We start from the raw sequence: 26389 nt of genomic DNA on the forward strand, positions 1-26389 counted from the left end.
CTCAGAAGCTTCTGCTGCTTGCAACAAGAGGCTGAGCTACCAGCCAGCGTTTCCAGCAAGTGCTGTGCTGGGCTGATGGAACCATGGGGGGCCAGGGGGCCTTGAGGAGACATTCCCTGACTGTTCATGGTGCAGGTGCCATAGGGCATCACTGGCATCTCCATGGAGCACAGGCTCTGTGGGGCACCAGTGCCACCCGGGCACCCTTCCCCTTCGTCCTGTGTCGGGAGAGCAGCTGAGGGAGGGACAGAGGGAGGCACCTCTGGGCTCCGTGGGATGGGCAGAGCCAGCTGCTGAGCTCTGGGTGCTTCATCTCCTTGGTGTTTCCTAAAGACTTCACGTGGCCTCACTTGCAGCAGCACCCCTGAGGTGCTACAGCACGTTTGGCCTTCCCCAGAGGAAAAGGGATGCAGAGCAAAAAGGAGCAATGTTAACTCACCTGTGTCTGTGTGTTTTTTTTTTCCTGTGTTTTTTGTCTTTTTTTAAGCTGGAAAGAGGTGACTTCCTCTCAGAAGAATGGAGAGAGAGAATTGCAAACACAAGGTACAGTACAGCAATTGAATGCTGCTTTATGAACTGAATATTTGGGAGTTTGTATAATGGAAATTGGGAAGCTGGCCAGATTTTTATATAGAATTTCCATAGCAAATACCAAAAGTCTCTCTGCCAACTTTTATACTGGCCTCTTTAGATCCTGTTTTCTGCCTAGAAGAATGGATTTAAATGTGTGTCCCGTGATATTACATACAAGGCTGCATCCAAGATAAATTCTGGTCATACAGAGAAGTACAAACCTCTGTTTGTTTTGCATATCCCTGTAGTTCATGTCAGTTATTCTGGCAGAGGACTAGTTATTTTGGCTATTGGTGTGCACAGCTAGGCAAAAGACCCAAGTGAGACTTTTCCAGCTTAAATTGGGAATTCAATTAAGCTGCTTGTCTTGAAGATTTATTTCTGTGAAGATCTGTACAGAGGGTTAGACTCCTCTTCAGTGGTAGCAAAAAAGAGTAAATTTGTTAAAAGCAATAAAATATTCCTCTGTATTTTAAAGATTTTTAAAGGCTTTGCATTTATTCAACCTTATGGACAGAAAAAAAAGAAAAAGTCTTCATTTTTATATGACCTTCTGGGTCACTCTGTTACGTGGGGACATGGAAGACAGTTCTCAAAGAGGGCTTTCTGGAAGCCTTCAGCATGGGGGCACTTCAGGGATTGCTTCCAGGGCACTGTTTTAAGAGTACTCCATCCAAAGGGCCTCTGCCAGGCTGATGGCTTTGGCACTGTGGTGTACCTCTCTTCAACTTCTGGAGGGGCCTTTTAATTTGTGGACAGACTTACCCCAGCCTTGCAGAGTGGTGGGGTTTGGCTTTTTGCTGACTATTCCAAACACACACTGCTGTGCTGTCTGTGTGACACCCCTTGGAACAAACGACGTTTATTTTTAGCTGAGGTGCACCTAACTGTAGGCACAAACTCAGAGGGGTGTTTATTTTGTGTGGTATGCAGCTAATTGTGTGCCTGCTGATCCACAGCCACCTCGTTCCCTCTACAGAAACTCCACAAGAAGTGACTTTTTGCTCAGGTGTCTGTCCTGAGTGTGCCAACTGCTCAGTGTCTGCTCTCTGAGGAGGCTGCAGATGGACAGGTTCACGTGGGAGCCATCCAGCCTCAGGGAGAAGCAGCTGAAGGGTGGCCTGGTGCGGCCTGTCCCAGGACAGGGACACGGGGCAAGCTCAGCACAATTCCTGCACTTGGGGAGTACGTGCTGGAAGGGGTGGCCTGGGGGCTCCTGTGCTTCCAGCGTGTGCATACAAAGTAGTGTGCCAGAAGGAACACTGAAAAAAAGTCTCTCTGGCAAGCTCTGTCTTTTTCCCTTCCTTTCCTGGATGTTTTCTCGTCCCGTTAATACACTTGGCTGTTTTGCAAGGCCTCTTTTTTGGCACGTGGTGGGAAGGAGGAGGAAGAAACCCCTGCTAGCCTTACTTGCCAGGCAGGGTTTCCCAAATCTCCAAGAGCAAGGCATAGCAAGAGTAACTTTTTTTTCCCCTTGATGTATAAACATTTTTCATCCGTGGTTTTTAATAGCTTTGGCTGCTGCTCTTAAACTCAGTGTCCTTGTTGAACATGTTTCATGTGTGGAGGCACTAGGAGGGGAGTTTTCCAGCAGGCCCCTTGCACAGAAAGAGTTCTTCACGTTGACCAAAATGCCCAAGTAGCTTTGGCAGCATGCATGCCCCAGGTGCCTGACAGCCTCCAGGAGATGCTGAGGAAACAGGCACCAGGGACAGTTAGAGGCTCTTAAAAGTAAAGGTCTGTTTTTAAAAATCTGCTATATGATATTTCCCAAACGGTTTTATCACTTGAGTGGTTCTACCTATGTGCAGGTTTCTTTGTTTCCATACAACTGAGGGGTTTCTTTTCAGGAACAAAACCCCCTCCTTGGGTTTCCTAACCCAGAAAGAAAGACACAACTCCTCCGTTGTGGGTTAGGGTGAAGTGCTGGGCTTAGGACAGGATAGAAAATGGGGAGAGATGTCAACTGTCTCTATGCATGAATAGGAGAATTTAGAGCTAGAAGGGAAAATACATTTTGATATTTTGCTGCCATGTTTTGAGTGCATGTGAGGCAGCAATGGGATGAAATGTGCCACGTTGAAGTGTCATTTTTCACTTGTGGCTTAGCTACTGTGTGTTGGTAGTTGCTGTGTTGGTGTTTGATCTCACCATGGCAGAGGGGTGGAAACCTTTTGCACATGATTTTGATGTTGAAACCAACTGTACTCTGAGAGGAACTGTCAGAGCAGGAGCCTTTAACATGCTTTAAATGTAATTAAGAGGGCAGGCAGTGTGTGAATGCTCCAGGTAAGGTACTGCTTTGTGTCACTGCAAGAGGAAAGCTTTTTCAGGTGGAAGTAGCTGCAGTGAGGGACAGGCTCATTTTTCAGGTTCAGAAGTGGCTGTAAAGGCTCCAAGTGCCTGTGACATGTGGTTGTGGGGGTAGCTGTGTGTGCAGAGTTGTGTGTACACACTTGGGTCCCGTTTGCCTGTCCCTGTTCATTAACTAAACCATTATCTTGCAGTGTTATTTTTGTGAATAATTTTGCCTTTGGTCCTGAGGTGGATCACCAGCTGAAGGAGCGATTTGCGAACATGAAGGAAGGTAACCAGTCGAGCTGAAGCCCTTTTTCCAGGGGTTCCTGCTGTGGGAGGATGGTGGGTGGTGGTATGGGCTTAGTTCCAGCCTTTGGTGGGTCTTGTTCCATGCTTTGCAGGCAAGCATCTGCACTGCAGTCCTTATTTCTTGGGCTTTTCACTGCCCATCTTAACATCTGCTCTGACCGACGTGATCACTTGGAGGTAGCTCTGCATGTGGAGACTGTTGGGGTGGGGGCTGCTGGTCCTGTCTTACCTCTTGTGGGAGCTGAGAACACATGGAATGGCTGAGACTGGAAAACTCCCTGGCTGCACAGCCATGGCTTTGTACGCCCGAGTCCTGCAGCTGCACCCTGAACTCACTTACTGCATTCTCCTGTTTGATGTTGTCACATTTAGTACTGGCATTAAGCATTAATTAATGCATTAATATGGGGACACTGTCACTGGATATCTGGTATGCTTCTGGAGGAGTCAGGGGCAGACACTAGTGACTGGGGTTGCCCAGTGACCCCACCGTGGCCCTTAGGTTGCCCAAAGTGTCTTTTTTCTTTCCTCTTAACCACTTGGCTGAGTAACAATTTTATTTGGTTGTGGCAGAAATTATAGAAATTAGTGTTTTTGAAAAGAAGAATGTGTGGCATGACCCAGAAGCTGTGGCTTCCCACGGTGCAGCTTTGTGCTGAAGGAAATAATGTGACTTCTGGGCTCTGCTGCAAACTGTAAACCCCCCAAACTGTTGCTGTTGGCATTAATTTCAGTGGTTGATTTTTAAACTTTTTAAAAAAACTTTTGTTTAGTGGTGACTTCAGAGAAGCAGCAAGGTGGGCAACGTTCAGACTGATTTTAGAAAAGGAAGAAACCTTAGTTCCCTTCCCAGAAGATGCTGGGCTCTGTGCTGTGGGCTGAGTGACCCCAAATATAGCTATGAAACAGAGACCAGTGTTCTTTTAAAGAAAAGGGCTCTGGGGGCTTGTGTGTAAAAGACATTAACTAGATAGAAGAGATAGAATTGTTCCTAATTGAAATTTCTATAGATTGCCACTGAGAATTACTGTACTCTTTTTTTTTTGGAAGTGTTTTAAGAGCTGTCATTTTAAAGTGATCCTTCAGGTGTCACCTCATAGGTCCCAGCAGCACTAATACATTGACTTTCTTGGATGCTGTCAGAATGAGTGTTAAGTGAAATTTTATTTTAATGCTATACAAGTGGTAGTTTTATTAGGGCTGCTCTTGAGAGCTCTGTACTGGGTTGTATTTAATAAGTAGCAATTTCTAGAAGAAGCAATGTTAGCTGACTGCTTTTTTTTTTTTGTCTTTTTCCAGGTGGGAGAATTGTGTCCTCAAAACCTTTTGCACCTCTGAATTTTAGAATTAACAGTCGAAACTTGAGTGGTATGATTGCTCTTTTAATTGTTCATTACAGTTACAGTCTATTCATTAGCTGAACAGGTCTGTGGTGGGGTTTTGTTGCTCTTTAAAGAGTTGTTAAGTAAGGAGAAAAATGCTGTTGTATTATAGCATCAATGCCAAAGTGACGTGTTTAAAATCAATCCAACACCCACCCAATGTTGGAACAAACAGACACTTCTTATGGGGTTCATCCTGCTGTGTTTAAGGTGTTTCAAGGGCAGATTCATTCCAGTACAGAGAGCTGCAGTGAGGAGCTTGTGTGCAAGTTCCTTACATTGTAGCTGTCTAAATGTGGACAGGTAAATCCCACCAGCCATGCTTTGGAAGGCTTAGAAGCTGAAATGTTCAACTTTGCCCTGTCTTCTCTACTGCAAACTGATCAAACAGACCTATCCTGTAAACACCCAGTTGCTGTGTCTGGTTTATTGCCAACAAAGATTTTTGGTTTTTCTTCTCAGCATAGTAGACTTAATATTTGCCACTCGTCCTTTGCAAGTAGGTGAAGTGCAGTTGAGTGAGGTTTTGAGGTTACCAGCACCTCAAACCACTGCTGTTGGGTTTGCTTCTGACCTTTTTTTTTCAGTTTTTATTGTTGAAATTTTTCAGGCAGAAGAACAGTCCAAGCTGGGTTTGCACATTTACTGTGTCCAGTGTGAAACACTCCCTAAGTTTTAACAACGCCTCATTCCCCTCCCTGTGCAAACACAGCCAGTAATGTACTGAGTTGCAAATCTCAAGCTGTGTCTTCTGTTTTTGGCCTGACACTGCTGGTAAAGTGCTTTTCAAGAACAGTAATTTGCAGGCTGTCATTAAGGCATTTCACTGAAATTGTGCCATTCTGAGTTATTTTTACTAAGCTTGAATTGTGAATGTCCTGTGCATCAGACACACAAACCTGCCCTTTTCCTTCCTGGTTGATACTCCTCTCTGGGGCATCTGTTTGGATCCTTCTTAACCAGTGGGTCCTGGCTTTGTAGACATGTACTTGAAAACAAAAGGAAAAAAAAGACAGAATGGTACTGCTGGAAATTCTCAAACCTCCAGAGAGCTGGGATCAGTCTGTCAGTGTGCTAATGAGACAAAGAGTGCCTGAGAAAAGCTTAATTCCTCTTATAGAGCACTCTAGAACTAGGTGAAATGTAAGAAGGCTCTTCTGAGGTTTCAGTTAGGAGACCTGCCTACATAAATAAGTTTTTTGGCCTCTCAAGCCTTTACTTTCCTGGCTTGTGACCATTTTGTTATCTCCCTCTTTGCAAGGTTTGGGAGACTGCAGTTATTAACAATGTGGAGGGGAGGCAAAGGGGCCAACGTGCACGACTTTTTTCACCTAATAAAAGCCCTGATTATGACTCTCAGTTGAGCCAGTTCTTTATCCTGTTTCAGCTTTCACCCCAGTGTGGCTTCATTGGGAATGTTCTTAGAATGCTCTACATATCAACTGTTATTTCATGCTTAATGTGAATGTTGATGCTAAAATTATAGAGAGAGTGCCAATTAAGATTTGGGTGAATGAGATTGCTTAGCATAAAAATAGATAAAAGCTTCCAGTAATCAGGAGCTCTTCCAGGGATTCAGATAAGAGGCCCTGAAAAGAAATTACCTTTGTGTGCTACAAACAGTGAGGGGAAGATTGTGGGAATCAATTTTAAGTTGGAATCCTATTCTGGGCTTGGGAAATACCAACATGAAATGAAGGTGGGTGGGATGTGCTGGGATGTGCTGGGCCTGGGGCTGGTTCCAGTCTTAGTGGCCTCTTAAATGACACTTCCAGGGTGATGTCCACCACTTAGAGCTCATGGCATCAAAGGTGGCTGATCCCCTCTGCATGCAGAGAAGGTGTTTCCATTCTGCTGTGCTGGCTTTATGCTGCTGCCCTGGCAGGTTTTTCATAATACTTTTATTCAGCAGGGCTTTTTTTGGTGCCTGAGTACAGTTTGAGTCACGTGGCTTGCCTGCCTATCTAAAGTATGAACAGCTAAGTAGTTTTAAAAACATAGTGGAAAAGAGAAAGCTTTAAGGAGCAGGCAGACTTTTTTCTCAATACTATTTTAGCCTTTAGTAGTTCCATCTGGCAAAAGAAATAGAAATATGGAAAGAGTTGGGACAAACCAAAACAAGTATTAAAATGCGGTTCAAATAGTGGTTGAAGTTACCAAGTCCTAAACCTTGTTTTTGACTCTTCTGAGTTATTTTCTATTTAATTGGAAGCGTGCCATAATTTCTTCTGCAGTCATGCCACTCACTCAGTGTTCAGTGGTTATGGAAATGCTTAGACACATCCCATACCTATTAATTCTAGGGAACAAAACAAATATAGGCAAGAAAGCAAATCTAAAACATGTTTGTCCCCAGTCCAAATATAGTGCAGTTACAGTTTACATGGGTTGGATCTAGTGATGTTCTGTAACTGGCCCTGTGTAATTAAATCCTGCCTGTTACTACAGATGTGTTGTCGCTGAGTTCCATGTAAAAGTTGTGTCTGAGACCCAGGAAAGTTCTGTTTGTTGAAGGCCAATAGCACGTAGCCCAGAACTAGCACTAGCACAGACTTTTACTCTGGAATGGCTGACTAGCTGAAGAAATGCAAGGTACATCTGCCAAGTTTAAGTTCTCTGTAGTATGCACGTAGGGAGAGGGTAAGAAATGGCTTTTTCAACTCACTGCTTTCTCCCAGGACTTTGCTCTCTGAGTTCAACACTGATCTTTGTGTTTTGAGTATGCCTTGACCATTGCACGGCCAATTTCAGCTGAGTAGGGTTGAGTAGCACACCAAGCTGTGGTTCCCTAACTTGACTTTCTTCCTTTAGATATTGGCACTATAATGAGAGTTGTGGAGCTATCACCACTGAAAGGGTCTGTCTCATGGACCGGGAAACCAGTTTCTTACTACCTGCATACTATTGACCGAACCATAGTGAGTATGAAGATGGGCCAGAAGCCTCTGGCTGCTCTGCAGTCAACATGCCAGCTTCAGTTCCTTGGTGTAGAACCAGTCAAAGCTCTGTTAACAATGCTGATACATTCACTGTCCCCCCCTTTTTTTTTTTCCAGTTAAAGAAAACAGAAACAAACCTGTAGAAATGTAAAATTTCTTGGAGAAATAGTTTATTCTCACACTGAGGTTTTTGCAATATGACAGCAAGGCTGTTCTAAATCTGCTTTAGTCTCATCATGTTCTTTGTAAAGAATATGCTAAGTGCAGATAAATATTTTATTGGGCTACAAGAGTGAAGTACCTTCATGGAAAATAACCTTCTGCTGAGTGGTGATATATGACACAGAGCTTTAAAACAAGGATGGGCAGTGGTGAAAGTGATAAACTCTTGCTGAGGCTCTGATTGTGTCATGTCACATGTGTCTGTGTTGTGAAAAAGAAGACACATAAATGGCTTTTTGATGTAGCTTATCAGAAGAAAACCAGTCAGAATTTCAGCAGTTCTGCATTAGTTTTAAGCTAATGTTTTTTTCTCATGTATTCATCTGTTGTGGCTTTGACAGTAACTATCTTCACTTTCTATTTTCAGCTTGAAAACTATTTTTCTAGTCTCAAAAATCCAAAACTCAGGGTAAGTTTCAGTCATTTTCTGTAGAAAATTCAAAACAGTGGAGCAGCCACTGTGGGGAATTGAGCCATTTGTTAATAATGCACAGAACTGATAGAAACCCACATTTTCTTGAGAAGCAAGGAACATGGGCGTGGAGCTGATTGAAGTGAAGCATCACATGCCATTGAGCACTAATACAATCAAGTTCAAGAGCTTTCTAATAGAGGATTAATGGGGCAGCCACAAGGTGTTTTTCCCTTGCATTGGAGGTCTATAAAGAGCTCTTCCTTCATTAAGCACTGAAGCTGAAGAAGGAAATGGTAGCTTGAATCTCTCCCAGTGTTCAGCTGCATGGAAATGGAGCTGAAGAGTGCTCTGAGATGTTCCTTTAGGGACCTGCTATTTGAGACATGAAATGTGTTGTCAGTTGCTGCAGCCTGTGCTGTTACACGTGGAATTAAAATGCCAGAGGATTTTGGAGACTGTGCTGGGCTGTATTAGTCTGAAATAACTGATGGGGTTGGTATTCCCAGGAAGAGAATTAAGTGAAGCCACTTAATTTAAAACTTCAGGTGAACGTTTGTCTTTCAGACTGGCTTGTTTAGCAAGTGTTGCAACCAGACTAATGGTCTCTTGGAGATTGGCTCATTTCAAACTGCTGAAATCAAACTTGGGGAAAGAAAAAGACTTCTCAGAGTCAAAAGGAAAAATGAAGGGTGGCATCCCTGTACTTTAGAACTTCCTGCTTTTTTTTTTCCCCCTTGCTGGTAGCAAAGGGCTTTGGGTTTTTTTATTTAGGCATTGTATGTTAAGAGCACTTACACCTAGCTCTTGTGGAAGACTAAGCTGGGAAACACAGTGGTCTGTATTAAAAAGTGGTAAACACATGAGTAACTTATTAAATCTTTTCAAACATTTATGCAGGAGGAACAAGAGGCAGCTAGACGTCGTCAACAAAGAGAAAATAAGAGCAACACAACTACTCCAACAAAGGTTCAAGAAAACAAGGTAAGCATCCTGTGTTCTCATGGTGCAAAAGTGTTTTCTCTTTAGCTGTGCACAGACTCATAATCTGTGTCAGGAAAAGCCAGGTTCTGTGGGAAGAATGACTGTGTTTGTTCTGAACATGTACACTGGTATAGCTGTTGCTGCGGACAAAAATAGGATGGGGTGACTTAATAAAAGCTGCACTTGGGAATAGCACCACTAATTCTGGAAAAAATGTGTTGCAAGATGAATAGAGCAGTTGGTTGTCCACCCTCGCTCACCTCCAGCACCAGCTTGCAGAGCTTTCCTGGAGTCACAGCTCACGTTGAATGGAGCTCAGAGTGTGCTGAGCCTCTTTTGCAAAGACTCGTTTCCTTTCTCATTCTGCTGCATAGCACTGTTAGAAATGCAGTGAGTCTTCATGCACAAAAATGTGAAGTATTGTACTTTGACTTTTTAGTGAAATTCAGTTGAAGAATATAGTCAATACAGGGTGAATAAGACAACAGTTAAGCATTTCCTTTCATGTAACAAATAAGTCCAAAAAAGAATGGATACAGCTCCTTGGGTGTTGGGGACAGCTCTTATCCCAAGCAAGTCAACTTCACTGGGAAGTTATTTAACTACAGTGGCTCAGTTTCCTTTCATAAAATTATTAACGGGTGCTTGAAAGGATTGCTGCCTATGTAGCTAGAAATGACTAAAAGAGGTTTTGGCTTTTAAAAATCTCCTAGGATTCTGGTGCTGAAGAAGAAAAGGCTGCGGCAAATTCCGTTAAAAAGCCATCTCCCTCCAAAGCACGGAAGAAAAAGCTGAGTAAAAAAGGAAGGAAAATGGCAGGCAGGAAACGGGGACGTCCCAAGAAAATGAACACTGCAAACACAGAGCGCAAGACCAAGAAGAACCAAACTGCACTAGAACTTCTGCATGCTCAAACTGTTTCACAGACATCTTCATCCTCTCCTCAGGGTGAGTTCAGGGCTGGCAGTGCAGAAGCCTCCCTCTGCCACCTGAGCCTGGATAAGTATTGGAGGCTCTGGATGTGTACTGGGAGGTCACTCTTCCTTTATTGATAAGTTTAGTTGGTTTTCTGTCCTAACTTCTCCCTTGCCAGCAAAGCAAAGCTCCTCTGGAGTTGGTGCTGTGCTGATGTGAGAAGATGGTGGTTAAACCTATCTGTAGGTGTCTGGCCAGAAGCTGGGGCTGAGCTGGAGCTGGTAACTTGTCTCTGCTGCTGCTGTTCTAAGGCTAAATTGTAGATGATCTTCCAAAAGAATCTGTTGCAGTGTGTTGATCTAGCTCAGTTACTGGATCTCACACTGTCACAACGTGCTTTCCAGTGGTGCAGTTGCTGTACTTGCCAGGAGCACTGACTTTCATAATCTGACAGGTTCTCTTTGTGTCTCTCTTCAGATGCATACAAGTCACCTCATAGTCCATATTACCAACTACCTCCTAAAGTGCAACGGCATTCATCTAACCAGCTACTGGTGTCACCTACCCCTCCTGCACTACAGAAGCTGCTAGGTAAGAGTGCTGTGGTGTCCCTGTGTTTGTCAGGGGAACCTCTACTGAGAGGTTTCTGAACATATGGTAAGAAATCTGAGTATTGAACAGGAGAAGGAGAGAGCTTCTTCCACATCATCCCCCGCCTGCCTCACTTCTGTTGGCACAAAGTCTCTTCCCTTGTTTGCTGCTGAAGTTGATGTCTTGGTCTGCATTTGTTTTTTGACGTCGTTCCAGCTCTTGTTTGGCACAACAGGAAATAAACTTGGGTTTAGCAGGAATACTTTAGATGGAAATGGCCAGTCAGAAATAACTTGATTTTAAGTGAAACCATTCTGTTATTCTGAAATGATACAATCTTGGGGAGCACCACTCCATTTTCTCTGCAGAACTTAAAGCAAAGTAAACGAGATGCTGTCTTGAGTTTTTGAGATCACAAAGGTGGAGTGGCTGGAAAACAAGCTCCACATGCAAGGGGTATTTTAAGGAAAAACTTCAGAGGTGGTTTTTTGTGTCTTCTGCTTCCACCCCCAGCACGCCTCTTTGTGGCCTTTGGCACTGAGCCAGTCTGGAATCATCTGGGAATCTGATGTGACATTCCTGTCTATATAGTGACTCAAGGGCATCTGTGATGTCCTTAACTCCTGCTCTCGTGCTGTGGTGTCTCACAGTTATGACTGATTTGTTCAGTTGTTAGGGTAGTTCAGCCTGGAGAAGAGAAGGCTCCAGGGAGATCTTATTGGGTCCTTATAATCTGAAGGAGGCCTACAAGAAAGCTGAGGAGGGACTTTTTACAAGGGGGTGTAGTGGTAGGACAAGGGGGGATGGCTTCAAAACGGAAGAGGGGGGAGGTAGATTGAGGAAGTTCTTCACTGTGAGGGTGGTGAGACACTGGCCCAGGTTGCCCAGGGAAGCTGTGGATGCTCCATCCCTGGGTGTGTTTCAGATCAGGTTGGACAGGGCTCTGAGTAACCTGCCCTAGTGGGAGGTGTCCCTGCCATGGCATGGGGGTTGGAACTAGGTCATCTTTAAGGTCCCTTCCAACCCAACCCCTTCTATGATTCTGTGATTTCTTACTGGAAGGAGAGAGAAGAAGAGTGATTTAGAGGGACCTTTCATGTTGGGGGCAGGGAGGAGAGTGGGAGAATGACACTTGTCTGGAGTAAACCTTGCTGAAAAGTCCACTATCTATTACATGTTTTGGCTGCCTGTGATTGCAGCAGACTGGACTTAATCATGTGGTTGGCTTGATGATGAAAGGGCCCTTGCAGTGAGGGCTGGGGAGGAGGAGGAGGGTTCATTGCGGTACAGGAGGCTGGAGATAGAAGGACAATGAGAAGCAAGCGCTCCCTGGAGGCAGAGTAAATGTGGGTGTAGAGCCTGTCCTCTGTGTGGAGACAGGAGGGGTAGAGCAAGCCCTGTCTGGTGTGAGGAGGAGTGCTGGGAGCTCAGGGCTGGCTTTGCCTGTTACAGCTCTAATCCCTTCTATTGTTTCTACTTACAGTGCATTAAAAGCAGTTTAGCTCCTCTTTCATCATGCAAACACACCATTAGCACCCATCATCTTCCTCTGTGTTTTTGAATGCGTTGCCATGACTTCATGGGGGTACCTATTATAAGTAGCTAATGGATCCAAGAGTTCAGCTTGCAGCAGAAGATGGATTTTATGCATGCTCTAAATTGATCTTTAATGGCTTGTTCTGACTTACAGTCCCAATAAAAAACAAGAGAGAGCAAAGTGGGGAGAAGTGTCAAGAGAGCAGATGGGGTAGATAGGAGCTTTGCACTTACTCTCACTTGAAATGCATCCTCTCCTTATTTATTTTGCAGACTCTTTTAAGATCCAGTACATGCAGTTCATGGCATACATGAAAACTCCTCAGTATAAAGCAAGTCTGCAACAGTTACTGGAGCAGGAAAAGGTAGGTCTCATTTTCAGCATTTCTAAAATGAAATTGCCAGTCTGCCAGGTACCTGAGATCTGGGGGGAAATGCTGGAGGAGGGAATCGTGTACACTTCACACCAGTGCTGCACCAGGACAATTACCAGAACTCCACCATAGTAATGCTTAACCTGAAGCACTGTACCTGGGGATTTGACTGCAAACTCGGTCAGTCTTTGTGTGCTTAAATCTGCAAGCTAGGAGAGAGGCACCTCCCCTCTTCCCTGTGGTGCCCCTCCACCTAATAAGACTTACTTCAGTATTTCTGGTTTTTCCTGTATTTTAACATGGAGCTGTGTGTACCTGTGCAGTAAGCTGGTGTCCTGAACTCCCTCCTCTTCTCCCATTTGGGATTGTCAGCTGCTTTTCTTCCCTGAATGTCTTATGGATCACAGGATTGCTCCTGAGGTGGTGCTCAGGCTCTCCAGCAGCACCCACTGCCTGAATCCAGCCCCTCTGCTTCGAGGGGCTTCCTGGCATGGATGCACCCTGTGAGCTGCTTCTTGATTATTAAACTGTGCTTAATCTGGCTAAAGATTGTAGCAACTTTGAGGACTCAAGAAACATACAAATACAAATTCCTTGGAGTGGAATTTTCTGGGTTTTGACTTCTATTCTGTTATTTCCCTACTGTTTGAAAGCCTAAATGGTTTGAGTACTGTAGTCTCAGGATGGCTCATTAAACTTGTGACAAATTGAAGTATGGGATTAAAAGAACCAAACTGTCATCACTGACTTAAGAGACTTAATGAAGCATCCTTAGTATTGACCATCTTAATGTGTTAACATTGCACTGGTGGGCAAAGTTTAAATTTAGCAAGTCATGGGTTGAAATACGTGGGAAGGCAAAGAAAACCCTGCAGCTGGGAAGTGGGACAGTGTTCTCTGCTATGGAGCCATCTCCCCAGCAGAGGGAGGAGATTTACCAGCTAAACACCTTTCCTTATTGTATTGCTGTGCCTCAATTATGAATAATTTAATTGCTTTATAAGTTAGCCCAGATGAGGGGGACTGTCCTCCTACTTCTATGGAGGAACCTTTGCCCATATAGCTCAACAATAATCTTTAATTTCTGGCCAATTCAAGCTCTTGGTAGCCCCCAGGGAAGCTTTTCCTTGCTCTGTGGCCTTGGTGAAAGTGTCAGCATAGAGCTGTAGTGTTGTTTTATGGGGGTTTCCATAATGGGAACTCTTCTTCCAGATGAGAGGGGGTAACTTGTGCCACCCTGTTCATTGCTGAGAATTGCTTCATCCTGATGTCCATACAAACCTTTTTCCTGTGGTTGTTCCCATTTGTTTCCACAGTCAAACAGCATTTTGAATTGTCAGCTTTTTGCTGAAGCAGCCTATTTTTCTGCTTGTTCTGTACTTGTCAGGAAAGTCAGCATAAAGTTAACTCATCTCCTTGCACTGAGAAGAGCAGGAGAAGTGACAGTGTGCAAGTGTTGTGCCGTGCACTGGAAGCACAAGTTGAGGATGTGGGAAAGTAATCACTTCATCTTGGTGTCTGACAGCTGGTTTAGACTTTAAGACATTAAAATGAGGAATTTGGTATGAAGATGTTTTTTTAATGGAGTGTTACACAGAGAGCATGGCAAGTTAAGCTTCACAAAGGCAGAAGCTGAGCTGTGCTGGATGAGGTGCTGTTGTACAGTGTATTTAGTAACTCCATCTTATGTGAAGGATTTTTTTACAAGAAAAATGTTTCTGTAACAGGATTTTAAAATAAACAAGATGCTGTGAGCTGCTGCTTCACCAGATTACCCTTAGATGGAGCTGTCAGCTCCTCCACTGCTTGTAAAGGCTGGATGAAATGACTGATGTTGGAAGCATAAGTTATTTTTTCAGCATCACCCATGGCAGGCCATTCAGCATTGCAGAGGTTCAGCTGTTTTCCCAAGCCATTGGCTGGGGGCAACAAGAGCTGGATGCCAGGACCTGTGTTCTCTCACACATGTAGAACTTGCCAGCACTGCTGTTTCCCTGATCAAGGTGCTTTAAACCCTTGTCCTCCACTTTTTCTGGCGTGCTGGCTGCATTTCTGCACAATTCACACTTGGCCTCAGCAGGAGAAGCTGGAGAGAAATGTAATCTCCAGAGCTTGCTCTTGCTGCACTCCTTTTGATTTGGAATGGAGTAAATGAGGCTCTTCAGCCAGTCCTGTCCTTGCAGAAGTTGGAGAGAAATGTAATCTCCAGAGCTTGCTCTTGCTGCACTCCTTTTGATTTGGAATGGAGTAAATGAGGCTCTTCAGCCAGTCCTGTCCTTGCCCTTTGCTGAGGCTCACGTACTGCACGACCATGAAATGAGTAAGTGAGGATCCAGGGAAGGAATGTTATGGGCAGGAAATGTTCTGCGAGGGGAAGGGTCGGGTGGCTCACTGGAGTAATTTTGACATTAGAAGTACAAGTGGTTTGACTTATTTATGACTTTCTTCCTACCTCCCCTCAGTGTCTTTTCATTTAACTGTGTGTCTTTCATGAGTATTGTGTAGGAAAACTCTGAATTGGGACTCTGGAGATTTAGATTCTCTTCCCAGTTTAGTAACAGATTTCATACAGATAATCTTTTCCAGTTCTGTTGCTGCTCTGTAGGATGTGATTATTCCTGCTTCTTTACATTGCACTAGAGGGATAAAAATGAGTTTTTAAGACTACCCTGATTATATTTTACCATATATCAGAAAAAAATGACTTAAAAGCTCTTTTCAGCTTACTTAACTTTGCCAAGTGCTGAACACAACAAATACAGGCTCACAGAAATCTGAGATAGGGCTAGATTAGTTCATACATCTCCCCTGAGCTTAGATTCACTCCCAACTTGCTATACTAACTAGATTTAAACATCTTATTAAAACAGACAGTGCTGCAGTTGGTGCTAAAAGTGTGTTCTCTAACCCTTCCCTCTTCCAGGAGAAGAACGCTCAGTTACTGGGGACAGCACAGCAGTTGTTCACCCACTGCCAGGCACAGAAAGAGGAAATCAAACGTCTTTTTCAGCAGAAACTTGATGAGGTAGCCCTAACGTGGTGGAAGTGGATGCTTGTTAGTCATCTGCATGCAAACATTTTTGATAAAAATAAGTAAGACCAGAGTGGTCTCAAGCCTTCAGCCTCTTTTGCAGCAGACCATGCTAAATAATGTGGAGTCTGCATTGCTCCTGGGTTATGTTGTGTCTTTGTTGTTGAAATCTTTGTGTGCCATCTGTATCTGAGGGAAGGGGGTGACAGAGAGCAGGCACTGTGGGATTTCAGTCAAGGACCCATCCCCTGCTGGGTGAACAAACTCTGTGAGTTCAGAGGCACAGAAGGGAATGTGGTGGCTCCCTACAAAAATAATGTTCAGGAAACTGAATGACAGTTTTCAAGTGGAGTTGCTGGAACAGAAGCTCTAAGGGAGGTACTTTTGTCCTTCCTGATTATCCTGTAGCAATGACAAAGTGCCTTGGAGAATGCTGGAGGACTTCCTGTGAGCTGCAGAAGTTCTGTGGTCTCCTCAATGCTACTTTCAAATGTGGTAGTTGCCTGGAATTAGGATGTCAGGACCTTAGTGAATGATCTCTTGCCCTCTCACTCTTCACCTTGTAGTTGGGAGTTAAAGCTCTAACATACAATGACCTGATTCAGGCTCAGAAGGAAATCTCTGCTCACAATCAGCAACTGAAAGAACAGACAAAACAGCTGGAGAAGGATAACAGTGAACTCAGGAACCAGAGCTTACAGCTGGTGAGTGCAACACTGGGGCTGCATGGCAGGGTGATGCTCCCATGGGTGTGAGGAGGACAGGTCATGAGCCAAGGGCTGCCCCTGTCCTTAAGTTGTCTGAAGGAATGAGAAATCATCCAGCTGCTCTGGCTCCTCTATAACAGAGGGGAATGGTGGGGGAGAGGATGTAGGTGGTCCCTTTCCTTGGTGACCCTCTAACTAAATGCTGAGGTGACAGTTGGCTCTGGCCTCAGCTTTGCCCCTCTGTATGCAAAGTGTATCCTGTGTTGCTTGTCTTGGTAACTCAAACTGTTAAGGGGGAGATCTGGAAGTGCTTAGGAAGGGTGGGTGATAACACTGTTCTTAGAAGGAACCAGGCCACCTCCTGCAATGTTCTGTGCAGACCACAGGGCCATTTTGGTGGCATTTGGCTTAAGCTGAGGAGTTTCCAGTGGGGTAAGAAGCTTCTTGCTTATATCCAGTTGAAAAGGTACATGGCTTTCAGCTTGCAGGGCAGTGGTGAAAGTTGTCTTCTGATGTGTTTATCTGGTGTCTCTGCAGCTTAAGGCACGATGTGAAGAACTGAAGCTGGATTGGTCAACGTTGTCACTGGAGAATTTGCTGAAAGAGAAGCAGGCGTTGAAGAATCAGATTTCTGAGAAACAAAAGCACTGTTTGGAACTGCAGGTAGAGAGCAAGAAACAAATCTAGAGTCCCCAGCTTAGGGTAACTCTTTGGCTGTGGGCCAGCTAAGGGCATTTGACTAAATATGGTGTTAAAAGAAACTAAGTGGCTGATTTTTTTTTCATCTGTGCTCTGATGTCTCAATTCAGGAATCAGTACCCACAGAATGTCACTTGCTATAGTGAAAAGAGATTAAACTCCTGGGTTTGAAGAACTTTCCTTTCCCTGTGAGATCAGCTGTAGAGCTAACCCAGCCTTTTGCTGGATGCCTTGGGCAGGGAGCAGGTTTCCTTCAATGACTGGCAGTACTGAGTTACTCCATACTCTCTATAGAGGTTGGAGATATTTTGTGTTCACTTTTAAGATATGAAAACTACTTGCTAAGAGTCTCTGACATGTTCCTCTTACCAGGGTCTTTTGATCTCAAGCTCAGAGCAGTTCTGCTGACCACTTGCCCAATGTAGAATGATATTATCATTAAGGGGCAGACCAGCAGCCAAACTCCTCCCTCCACTCCCACATCACCCACCAGAGATCCCAAGTGCCAGACAACCAAAGGAGAAACAAATCCATGCACTCACCCACTGCAGGGGACGTGAAGAAGGGAGCAAGCCAGTCAAGGAGCCAAGATGTGGGTGACAGTAGCAGCCAGGCCATGAGCCCAGATATAGAGTGGGGACTCAGAGACAGCTTCATGTTCTAGCCCTGACATCCTGGGAACTCCAGTTGTCTTAAAGATTCAGGAAGCCCTTCAAATAGCCAGAGTCCCCACACAGCACATGCATTGTGTAGACACACCTCCCAGCCTCACTGCAGGCAGAGTCAGCTCTTACAGAGGTGGCTTCTTGCCCCTCCTCCAAGTGAATGTGGGAGGTGGGGGCACCTGGTGGTGATCTCCTCATCAGTTCCCACCCAAGGCTGGCCAGGCCCTGGGTGAAAAGCAATCAGGAGGGGCTTTCTTGCCTGGTTGTGGACATGATCCATCTGCCAACCCTTCTTCAGGGCTGGGGCTTTAACCCCAGCACTTCAGCTGCACGTTGAAATTTGATTCTCAAATTTTGAGTCAATTGTTCTGCATCATTCCCAGAAACACAGCCACTTCTTCTGAGAAGCACATCAAGTGTCCTGGTTAGAAGGCAGAATTGTGTCCCACCTCCCTTATCCCTTAGTTCTCCCAGGTAGAGAGGTAAACAAAGGAAGGCAGGGGGAATGAAAGCTTTGCACCCATTGAAAAAAGTTAACAAAATGAAATATATTATTTAACAGGGAACAGAAAGGAAGAAGGGCAGGGGTTTAACAGGGAACAGAAAGGAAGAAGGGCAGGGGTTTAACAGGGTACAGAAAGGGAGAGGGGTAGGGGTTTAACAGGGTAAAGGGATTATAGTAATAACAAAGCAAGGAAGGTTAAACTTCCAAAAATACAAAACCCAAATGCTGTGCTGAAGCTCCCCAGTGCTGGATCTCGCTGGATTGAGGTGGATTGAAGCTGGATGCACAATCCTTGGACGTGGATGGAGGCAGGGAAGAGTCTGTAGATCAGGCCCAGGTCCCAAGATGGCCACAGCCACGTGCAGCACAGGGAAACCACAAACAGCAGCAGAGCAGTGTCTGCAGCCAGAACCCCAGCAGGGAGGAGAAGAGGAAGAGAGGCAAGAGGTGTGTCTTCTCTCCCCCTTTATAGACCCCAGCAGGAAGTCCTGAAGACAGGAAGAGGGCAGTGGGAGTAGAAGAGGTCTCTGCCCCTTTCCTTCAGGCTTGCTCCTGGTTTTAGATTTCAGATCTCCACCCACCAGGAGCAGCAGGTTTCAAACCATTACATCAAGGCAGAACTCCATAAAGTGACAGAATTGTTAGATGTGGTTTTTAATCACTGTCCTCCTCTTCATTTAAAGATCAGCATTGTGGAACTTGAGAAGAGCCAGAGGCAGCAGGAGCTCATGCAGCTGAAGTCGTACACGCCGTCGGAGGAGTCGCTGTCGGTACAGCTCCGCAATAAACCCCCCCTGAGCAGGGATCCTGAGGCTGATCACAGCAGGTTCCAGCTGGAGCTGGAGTGCTCCAAGTTTCCTATGCCCCACATCAACGGCATGAGCCCCGAACTGTCCATGAATGGCCATGCTACTCCCTATGAAATCCACAACACCTTCAGCCGACCCTCGTCCAAGCAGAACACCCCGCAGTACACGACCTCTCACCTGGACCAAGACATAGTTCCGTGCACCCCAAACCACAGCAGCAGACAGAGGGCAGACAAGATGACAAGCTTGTCCTTACCCGATTACACCAGGTTTTCCCCAGCTAAAATAGCACTAAGGAGACACTTGAATCAAGACCATGGAGTCAATGGGAAAGCAACAGCTAATGAGATACAGAGGTGAGAATGATCCTTGGCTGGGATGGGAAAGGGAGAGGTAGCTGCTTGTTTTAATAACTGGCTTATTTGGATTGTGGAAAAATGTTTTCTGAAAGTGGAGGTTTATACAGTTCTTTGAGAAATTTTGTGTCAAGAAAAGCAGCAGTGCCAGCTGACTGGGTAGATGAGGTGGCAGAGTGCCTTGAGTGCAGTGTAGGAGTCCTTTGCAAAAGAGAAATCATTAACTTTTGTGTTCTAACAATGATACAAACTCTGTTCCAGAGCTGATCATGTCAAAGAGAATGGCCTTACATATCCAAGCCCTGGTATTTCAAATGGCATAAAGCTGAGCCCTCAGGAAACTCGGCCATCTTCCCCAGCGGCCTTACCAGTTGCAGGAGAGAAGGTAAGAGATCAGCTTGTGCTCCAGTGCCAAGATGTTACAAAGGAAAAATCAGCCCAACTAGGGAATGCAGGCGTGGTCCTTTCTGTGGTCAGCTTGGCATGGAAAATAAAATAACACGAAATGCAGTAGGTGTGATACAATAAAAAGGAGCTGGCTGGAGGAACAGAATACTGGGCTCACCTCTGAGTTACTGGTTTGCATATGAACTGTGCCAGTAATGCAGTAGGACTTCTCTTTGATTTGGTGCCTGTCTACTTGAACTTGAGGAGCAGAATCCTTCATAATTAAGAGAATAAAAATAACAAAAAATTGGCCATGTAATTGGTCCAGACATGAATCATACTGGTGCTCATTGCAGAGCAAGCAGGTGCCCTCCAATAGGAGGTTACCATGGCAATATTTCTGGCTACCACATCTTCTGTGTACCAAGGGCCTCAAGATAGGAAGTCTGTCAGACAAGTGCTTTCACAGAGCTCTGACAAAGACAGTAGGAAATGAGCTTGCTGAAAGCATCTTGCAGCCAGCAGTAGCTTTAATTTACCCATTTCTGTACTGTGGATATCTCTGTCCCAGTGGACTGGTGTTGGTAACAAAGCTGCTCCATGCACCCCCTGTCTGTGCCATATAGTCATCACTCTTAATTGTGTAATTCTTTAAAAAAACAGAAGAAAAGGGGGAGGGGACACAAAATATAAATGAGCAGGTTACCATGAGCTTAAAAAGCCTTTTCAGTAACAGCATGTGGTTAAGAACATTGCCTTCTCTTTTGCACTTACAGGTTTTGAGAGAGAGAACCTCTGTGAGTAATGGAGAAACTATCACCAGCCTACCTATCAGTATTCCTCTCAGCACAGTGCAGCCCAATAAACTCCCTGTTAGTATCCCTCTGGCCAGCGTAGTCCTACCTAGCCGTGTTGAGAAGGTGGTGAGTAAGGGATTGTCAACACTTTCCATCCCTAACTAAAATCACACTGGGCAGGAATGGGGTGCTGTGCCCCAGAATCCTTAGTGGGCTGCTAATCTGGAATGTCTGATGCTGTGGGGGAGGCTGCTGTTGGGATGCATCCTTTGGCTCTTAGTCGTTCTGTAGATTTTCCTCTCTGTGTCTGTAGGGTGGTGGTCTTTCAGTAGAACACGTGCCTCAAGAGATCCTAGTCTTAAACGTCTGGCTGGGTGGAAAAGCTGCAAAGCCTGAGAGTTTGTGGCAGTGAAAGCAGAGAATCACACGTGGCAGTTTGCCCTTAGCCCCTGCCTTCTTGCATCACCCTGGGAGACAAATTCTTCTGCCTCAGTTTGGTCGTCTCAAAATTGTCTTCATCACACAGATGTGTAGGGGCTGTGGTACCTAACCTGCCAATGACTGCTCTGGGAGCACCAAGAGAACTTTTGGGGCCATCTTGTGGAAATTCTGATGAGTCAGTGCTACCCTCAAGTGGCAGAGGAGTGTGTAAAAGGCTGGCTCCTTTTCTCACAAATGTTTGTCACAAAAGTGTTGCAGTAGGGAACTGAGAAGCATTTGCTGCTTTCACATGAGATCTGTGCATTCAGAAGCCAATCACAGATGCTTGCCTTACAATCCCATATTTGGAAAGCTGGAGTTGTTTCATAGTACTCACTCCATTCTCTTCTTCCAGCTGTAGACTTGTAGTTGTAGCAGAACCACAGTCTGCCCAGCTCCAGGCAGGAGTCCCATGCCCTCAGAGAACGTTGGCTCTGGATGGCATCTCTCCCACACGTGCTTTAGTCAGGCTACCATTTCACAGTCTGCCTGCTTTAGGAGAACACTGCTTGTTGCCCATCCCCTTAGATAGTGTACCAGAGAACGTGGCCCAATGCATTTCATGTTCAGTTTGGGGTTGGTTTGGGGAATTTTGTGTGCACAGGCTCTGGGATGTGATACAGCCGTTTGTTTCCTTCCCGGCTGCCTGTGAAGCATTGGACAGGGGTGTTTGTTGTGATTGCAGTGCTGTCCTGAGCCTAAATGTTCTGGGACAATGAACCTGTTCTCCCTCTACCTGCGTGGTACCTTTTGGGCACTAGATATTATTGCACTGGAATTAATCACAGTGTTGATTTTTGTCCCATAACGTGCTGATCTCAGTTTTCCTCAAAACAAGCAAAATCTAGGACATTTAGGAAGTAGAGCCACTTTCCTTGCTAGTGCTACTAAATGCATGTGAATTTTGTATAAAGTGTTGATTCTGAGTCTGTTTCCTGTACTAAAACTCCTGTTTTTCTCCCCCAGAGAAGCACACCTAGCCCAGTTCATCAGAGTAGAGACTCAGCGACACTTGAAAAGCAGATTGGTGCTAGTTCTCATAATGGCGTAAGCAATGCTGCTGGAAACAAGCCACTGGCTTTGGCTACCTCAGGTAACAGCCTCACCTACATGAAGGTGCTGCCTTGTCATGACAGCACCCCAAAGGCATGTGTTGGAGTTTTCCAAACACTTCTTGTCGGGTCTTCAGGCAGTAGAGTGATAGATAAATGTGTTTTGTAACAAGACCAGAGAACCGTGGATGGTGATGTTCTGAGACAGCCTGTGCCTACAGCTTGGAGGCATTCTGGCATGAAGGATTGGTTTGACACGTGCCTTTACCTGAACTGCAGCATCTTGCAGTGTAAATAAATAATTGCTTTTGTAAATTCTTCTGTGTGGATTAAGAGATTCCTGCCTTCACCGTGTGGCAAACCAGCAGAGTGTGGCATGGATGTGCTACGAGGTGATGATCAGGCTTTAAAAGTTTTATTTTACAGGGTGGTGGAGTGTTTTTAACAGCAACACTGATTTCTTGGTGCAGGTCATAATGGTGTCTCACGGGCAGTTGTAAGGGCACGAGGTCTGGGTAGGAAGAAGGTCAAGCAGGAGGGTAGGGATACATTTCAGTGCAGACATTGCTTCTGAATTTGCTCATCTATTGAAATTTTGGCCTTTAGCCATTCAGGAAATGTTGTGGACCAGGATAAGTAGGTTCTAGCATACAGAAGTTACTCTATGGCTGATCCCTGATGAGAGTGCATTTGTTCTTATTGTTTACCACCTCGAGGGGCTTGTGTTGTTTCTAGCATCTGTTTTGCAAAGAAGGGCTTGGCTGCAGTTTTCTGTAAAACCAATGAAGTATTAAACAAAACTTGTGGTAAAACAATACCATGTTCCTTGCCACCCCTTCCATTTAGACAGCCCAGAGACAAGGCCTTGCTAGAGCACTAAACCCATTTAGGATCCACCATGACAAATACTTAATTCCCTTTTCCAAGCTTGCTCCCATGCGGCGTTTTTCTGCCACCTCTCTGAAGATCCCCTGTCACTGCCCAAACCACAGCCTTCTGTTTCATTTTGAGAAGGAGGTGGGCCGTGTGGTTGACAAAGTCCCTTCTTTTTTGGGGAAGGAAGCAGTCTGAGTGTGGCCCTCTGTTCCCTTGCCTATGGGAAGGAGTTGAGAGTAGAGGAGCCCCGATTTCAAAAGGGATAACAGTTCAGTTGAAACTTACCCTGGAATCCCGCTTAAAAACCAGGTAGGATATCTCAGTAGGATTTTTCCTGAACTGGGAAAGAGAGCAGTGAAAATCATCACCCCCTAACCGAGGCCATAGGCACACAGAGCTCCGTGTCGTAGCCGGCTGTGGGCTGGTGTGACACAGGTAGAGCTGAGAGCACCCCCAGTCACCCCAGCCATCTAGCACTGTCATCTATCACTCAGCAGAAGCAATGATGTATACTTTCCCTTTCAACAGGTTTTTCTTACTCTTCTGGCTCCGTGGCAGTCAATGGAAATCTTACAAACAGCCCAGCCCATCTTAACCATAGTGTTGATCAGGCAGCTCTGGACGACTCTGGGAGTCTGTTTAACTCAGTAGGGTCTCGGAGTTCCACTCCACAACATCCTTTGCTAATGATGCAGTCAAGGAACTCTGGGCAAAACTCCCCTGCTCACCAGCACTCAACAAGCCCCAGGTTAAATGGCACCTCCCAGAGCCTGGTAGGGGTATTGCAATATGCAGATGCTCAGAAGATGTTTGCCGAAGGAACAAAGGGGGATCTTCAGTCTGATGCAGCGTTTTCAGATCCTGAGAACGAGGCCAAGAGAAGAATCATCTTTACAATCTCTCCTAATACAGGACATGTAAAACAATCCCCTTCCAACAAGCACAGTCCTCTGGCCACGGGCGCTCGGCTGGACTGTGGCCAAGCCCACGCGCAGGACGGGAAGAAGCGAGGCCGGCGGAAGAGATCCTCTGCTGGGACCCTCAGCGGCGGCGCTGGGGTCTCCCCGAAGCGCAAACCCCTACCCGCCGCCTCCGGGCTCTTCACGCAGCCGTCGGGCTCCCCCCTCAATATCAACTCCATGGTAAGGGCAAGGCTGAAGGGCTCTGGCAAGAGAGAAGGGCCTGGGGAAGGTCGTTGGAGGAGAGCTGAGCTTGAGCTGCTCTGCTCTGCAGCGTAGGCGCAGGCTGGGACAGTGGCTAGAGCTGGTGTGGAGAGCCCTGGTGAAATGGCCCCTCGGAGAGGCAGGAGAGAAGTTGGTGAACTGTTTCTGTACAGGTAGAACGTCTTCAAAGAGCCCTTTGCTGTCAGAGCATTAAAAATTAAGGCAAAGAGCGTGTTTTAGCAGTGAAGTTGGTTTTTAGGCTGTAGATTAAATATTTTGCAAATAGTTTAAAGTAAGATTGACTAAACAGCGTGAGAGTGCCAGAAGCATATGGCATTCTTGCATAATTAAGCCAGCTATACAAGTTGTGTTCATGTCATCCTAGAGTGGTAATTTGAAAAGAAATGTCATTATCCCATGTCTTCATTTCTGCATCGAAACCTGACTTTCATTCTTTGATTTGATACATTTTTCCACCTTCTATTTAAGCTTTCATCCTGGGTTCTAGTGCAGGATGGTGGAGTGTAAGAGCAGCAGTGCTAGGCCAGCAGCTGTTGGCATAGCCTAAAGCTGAGCAAGTCAAGCCTGCTTTTAATATCCTTAACAAGATGCTTGGTTTCTAAAGGGATACTCTCATCTGTAACTGCTTTCTTTCCTTCTTGCCCAGGTCAATAACATTAACCAGCCTTTAGAAATAACAGCCATTTCCTCTCCCGAAAACTCCCTGAAGAACTCTCCTGTTCCTTACCAGGACAATGACCAGCCCCCGGTACTGAAAAAGGAAAAGCCCCTCATGCAGACCAACGGGGTCCATTACTCTCCTCTAACGTCAGACGAAGAGCAGGGATCTGAAGATGAGCACAACAGCAGCAGGTGAATATGTGGGCCTGGGTTTCAGGCTGAGATGTCTCTGAGAGCTGATGGTGGTACTCTAAACTGCAGAGGTGTGCTAAGCCCCCTTTGTTCCTTTCGCTTGGAGACAGATACCATTACTCCAGACCTCTTAGGCAGCTGAGACTGTGAGCAGGGGAGGTATTAAGAAAGTGGTACTTGAATGTGGGAACCTACCGTTGCTGTGTTTGTGAGGCTGCAGAGTCTGGCCTCTGAAAGAGTTAGTGTAGAATGATTTTGGGTTGTTTGTGTGTTTTTTTCTTACGATGTTGCATCAAATCACAACATCTCGGCATAGCTGGGGTTGGCAGATTGATCTGGAGATCATCTCCTCCAGCCCCCCTGCTCCAGCAGCTCACCCCCAGCAGGGTGCCCAGGGTCACAGCCAGGAGGGTTTGGGATCTCTCCAGAGCAGGAGACTCCACAGCCTCTCTGGGCAGCTGCTCCAGGCTCAGCCACCCTCACCCCAAAGAAGTTTCTCCTCCTGCTCAGGTGGCACCTCCTGGGTTCCAGTTGGTGCCCGTTGCCCCTTGTCCTGTCACTGGGCATCACTGAGAAGGCTCTGGCCCCATCTTCTTGATCCCCACCCTTGTAGGAGTCCTGAGGCTGGGGGTATCATCTTTAACTAGGAAGATGTCTCCTGCTCACTCCCAGTTTCAGCTTCATTCAAAATTCTTTACTTCCTGCCCCAAACTCTTGAATTGTTGCTGTGAAAGTTCAGTACTTGCCATGCTTTGCCTGCCTGTGGGTGCAATTTTCTTGTTTAAGGTGCTGGAAAAGGAACCACAATAGAAATGTGTGCACCAGCCCACTCCATTGCTCTGAAAGTTCAGTACTTGCCACGCTTTGCCTGCCTGTGGGTGCAATTTTTTTCTTGTTTAAGGTGCTGGAAAAGGAACCACAATAGAAATGTGTGCACCAGCCCACTCCTTGTTGTGAAACAAAAGCAACAATGAAGTGCTCTGAATATGCAATAATCTTGGCAAAGAGGGATAATTCTCTAATAACTCCTACTTAAAGTTTGTGGTGGTTTTTTAAAATGCTTTTAAGTTCCTTTAGTAACACAGAGCTGTACGGCTGACTTGGCTTTGTGTACTCCAGCCAACTGCTAAGACATGAACATGAGGAAAATGGGTTATGAGGGTAAATGTGCCAGAAAAGATTTGCAGTGACCTGTTTATTTGTAGGTTTGCTATAACCTGTTTATTTCCCCACTAGAATTGAGAGGAAAATTGCAACAATATCATTGGAAAGCAAATCTCCACAGAAGACTGTTGAAAATGGTGAGTGTGGGGAACGTTCACTATTTGTTGTGATGGTTGGTCTTGGGAATGGGCATTTGCCACTGGCTGAAGCTGTCAGTATGAGGCTTTTGTGCTGCTGAGCAGAGTGCAGTTCTGCCAAGGCTTTGTGTAGTCACAGTTAAGGCAAGTGCC

General features: G+C 45.6%; 1 protein-coding gene across 1 annotated transcript in view; it reads left to right on the forward strand.

Moving 5' to 3' along the window:
• The window catches only part of LOC103782145 (histone-lysine N-methyltransferase, H3 lysine-79 specific-like), a gene marked incomplete at both ends in the record, with an annotated part of 45193 nt that extends 18957 nt beyond the window's left edge, over positions 1 to 26236 (forward strand). Inside the window, 19 exon segments of the mRNA XM_008949893.1 lie at positions 488 to 543; positions 3081 to 3160; positions 4480 to 4548; positions 7374 to 7480; positions 8091 to 8132; positions 9036 to 9119; positions 9833 to 10067; positions 10512 to 10625; positions 12435 to 12526; positions 15459 to 15560; positions 16133 to 16270; positions 16811 to 16936; positions 18826 to 19307; positions 19569 to 19692; positions 20471 to 20617; positions 21938 to 22064; positions 23812 to 24041; positions 24730 to 24935; positions 26172 to 26236. Coding sequence (XP_008948141.1) covers positions 488 to 543; positions 3081 to 3160; positions 4480 to 4548; positions 7374 to 7480; positions 8091 to 8132; positions 9036 to 9119; positions 9833 to 10067; positions 10512 to 10625; positions 12435 to 12526; positions 15459 to 15560; positions 16133 to 16270; positions 16811 to 16936; positions 18826 to 19307; positions 19569 to 19692; positions 20471 to 20617; positions 21938 to 22064; positions 23812 to 24041; positions 24730 to 24935; positions 26172 to 26236 — 2626 coding nt within the window.
• Positions 26237 to 26389: the final 153 nt, after the last annotated feature.

This window comes from Merops nubicus, unplaced genomic scaffold, assembly GCF_000691845.1.
Source record: "Merops nubicus isolate BGI_N331 unplaced genomic scaffold, ASM69184v1 scaffold11181, whole genome shotgun sequence".
Lineage (NCBI taxonomy): Eukaryota > Metazoa > Chordata > Aves > Coraciiformes > Meropidae > Merops > Merops nubicus.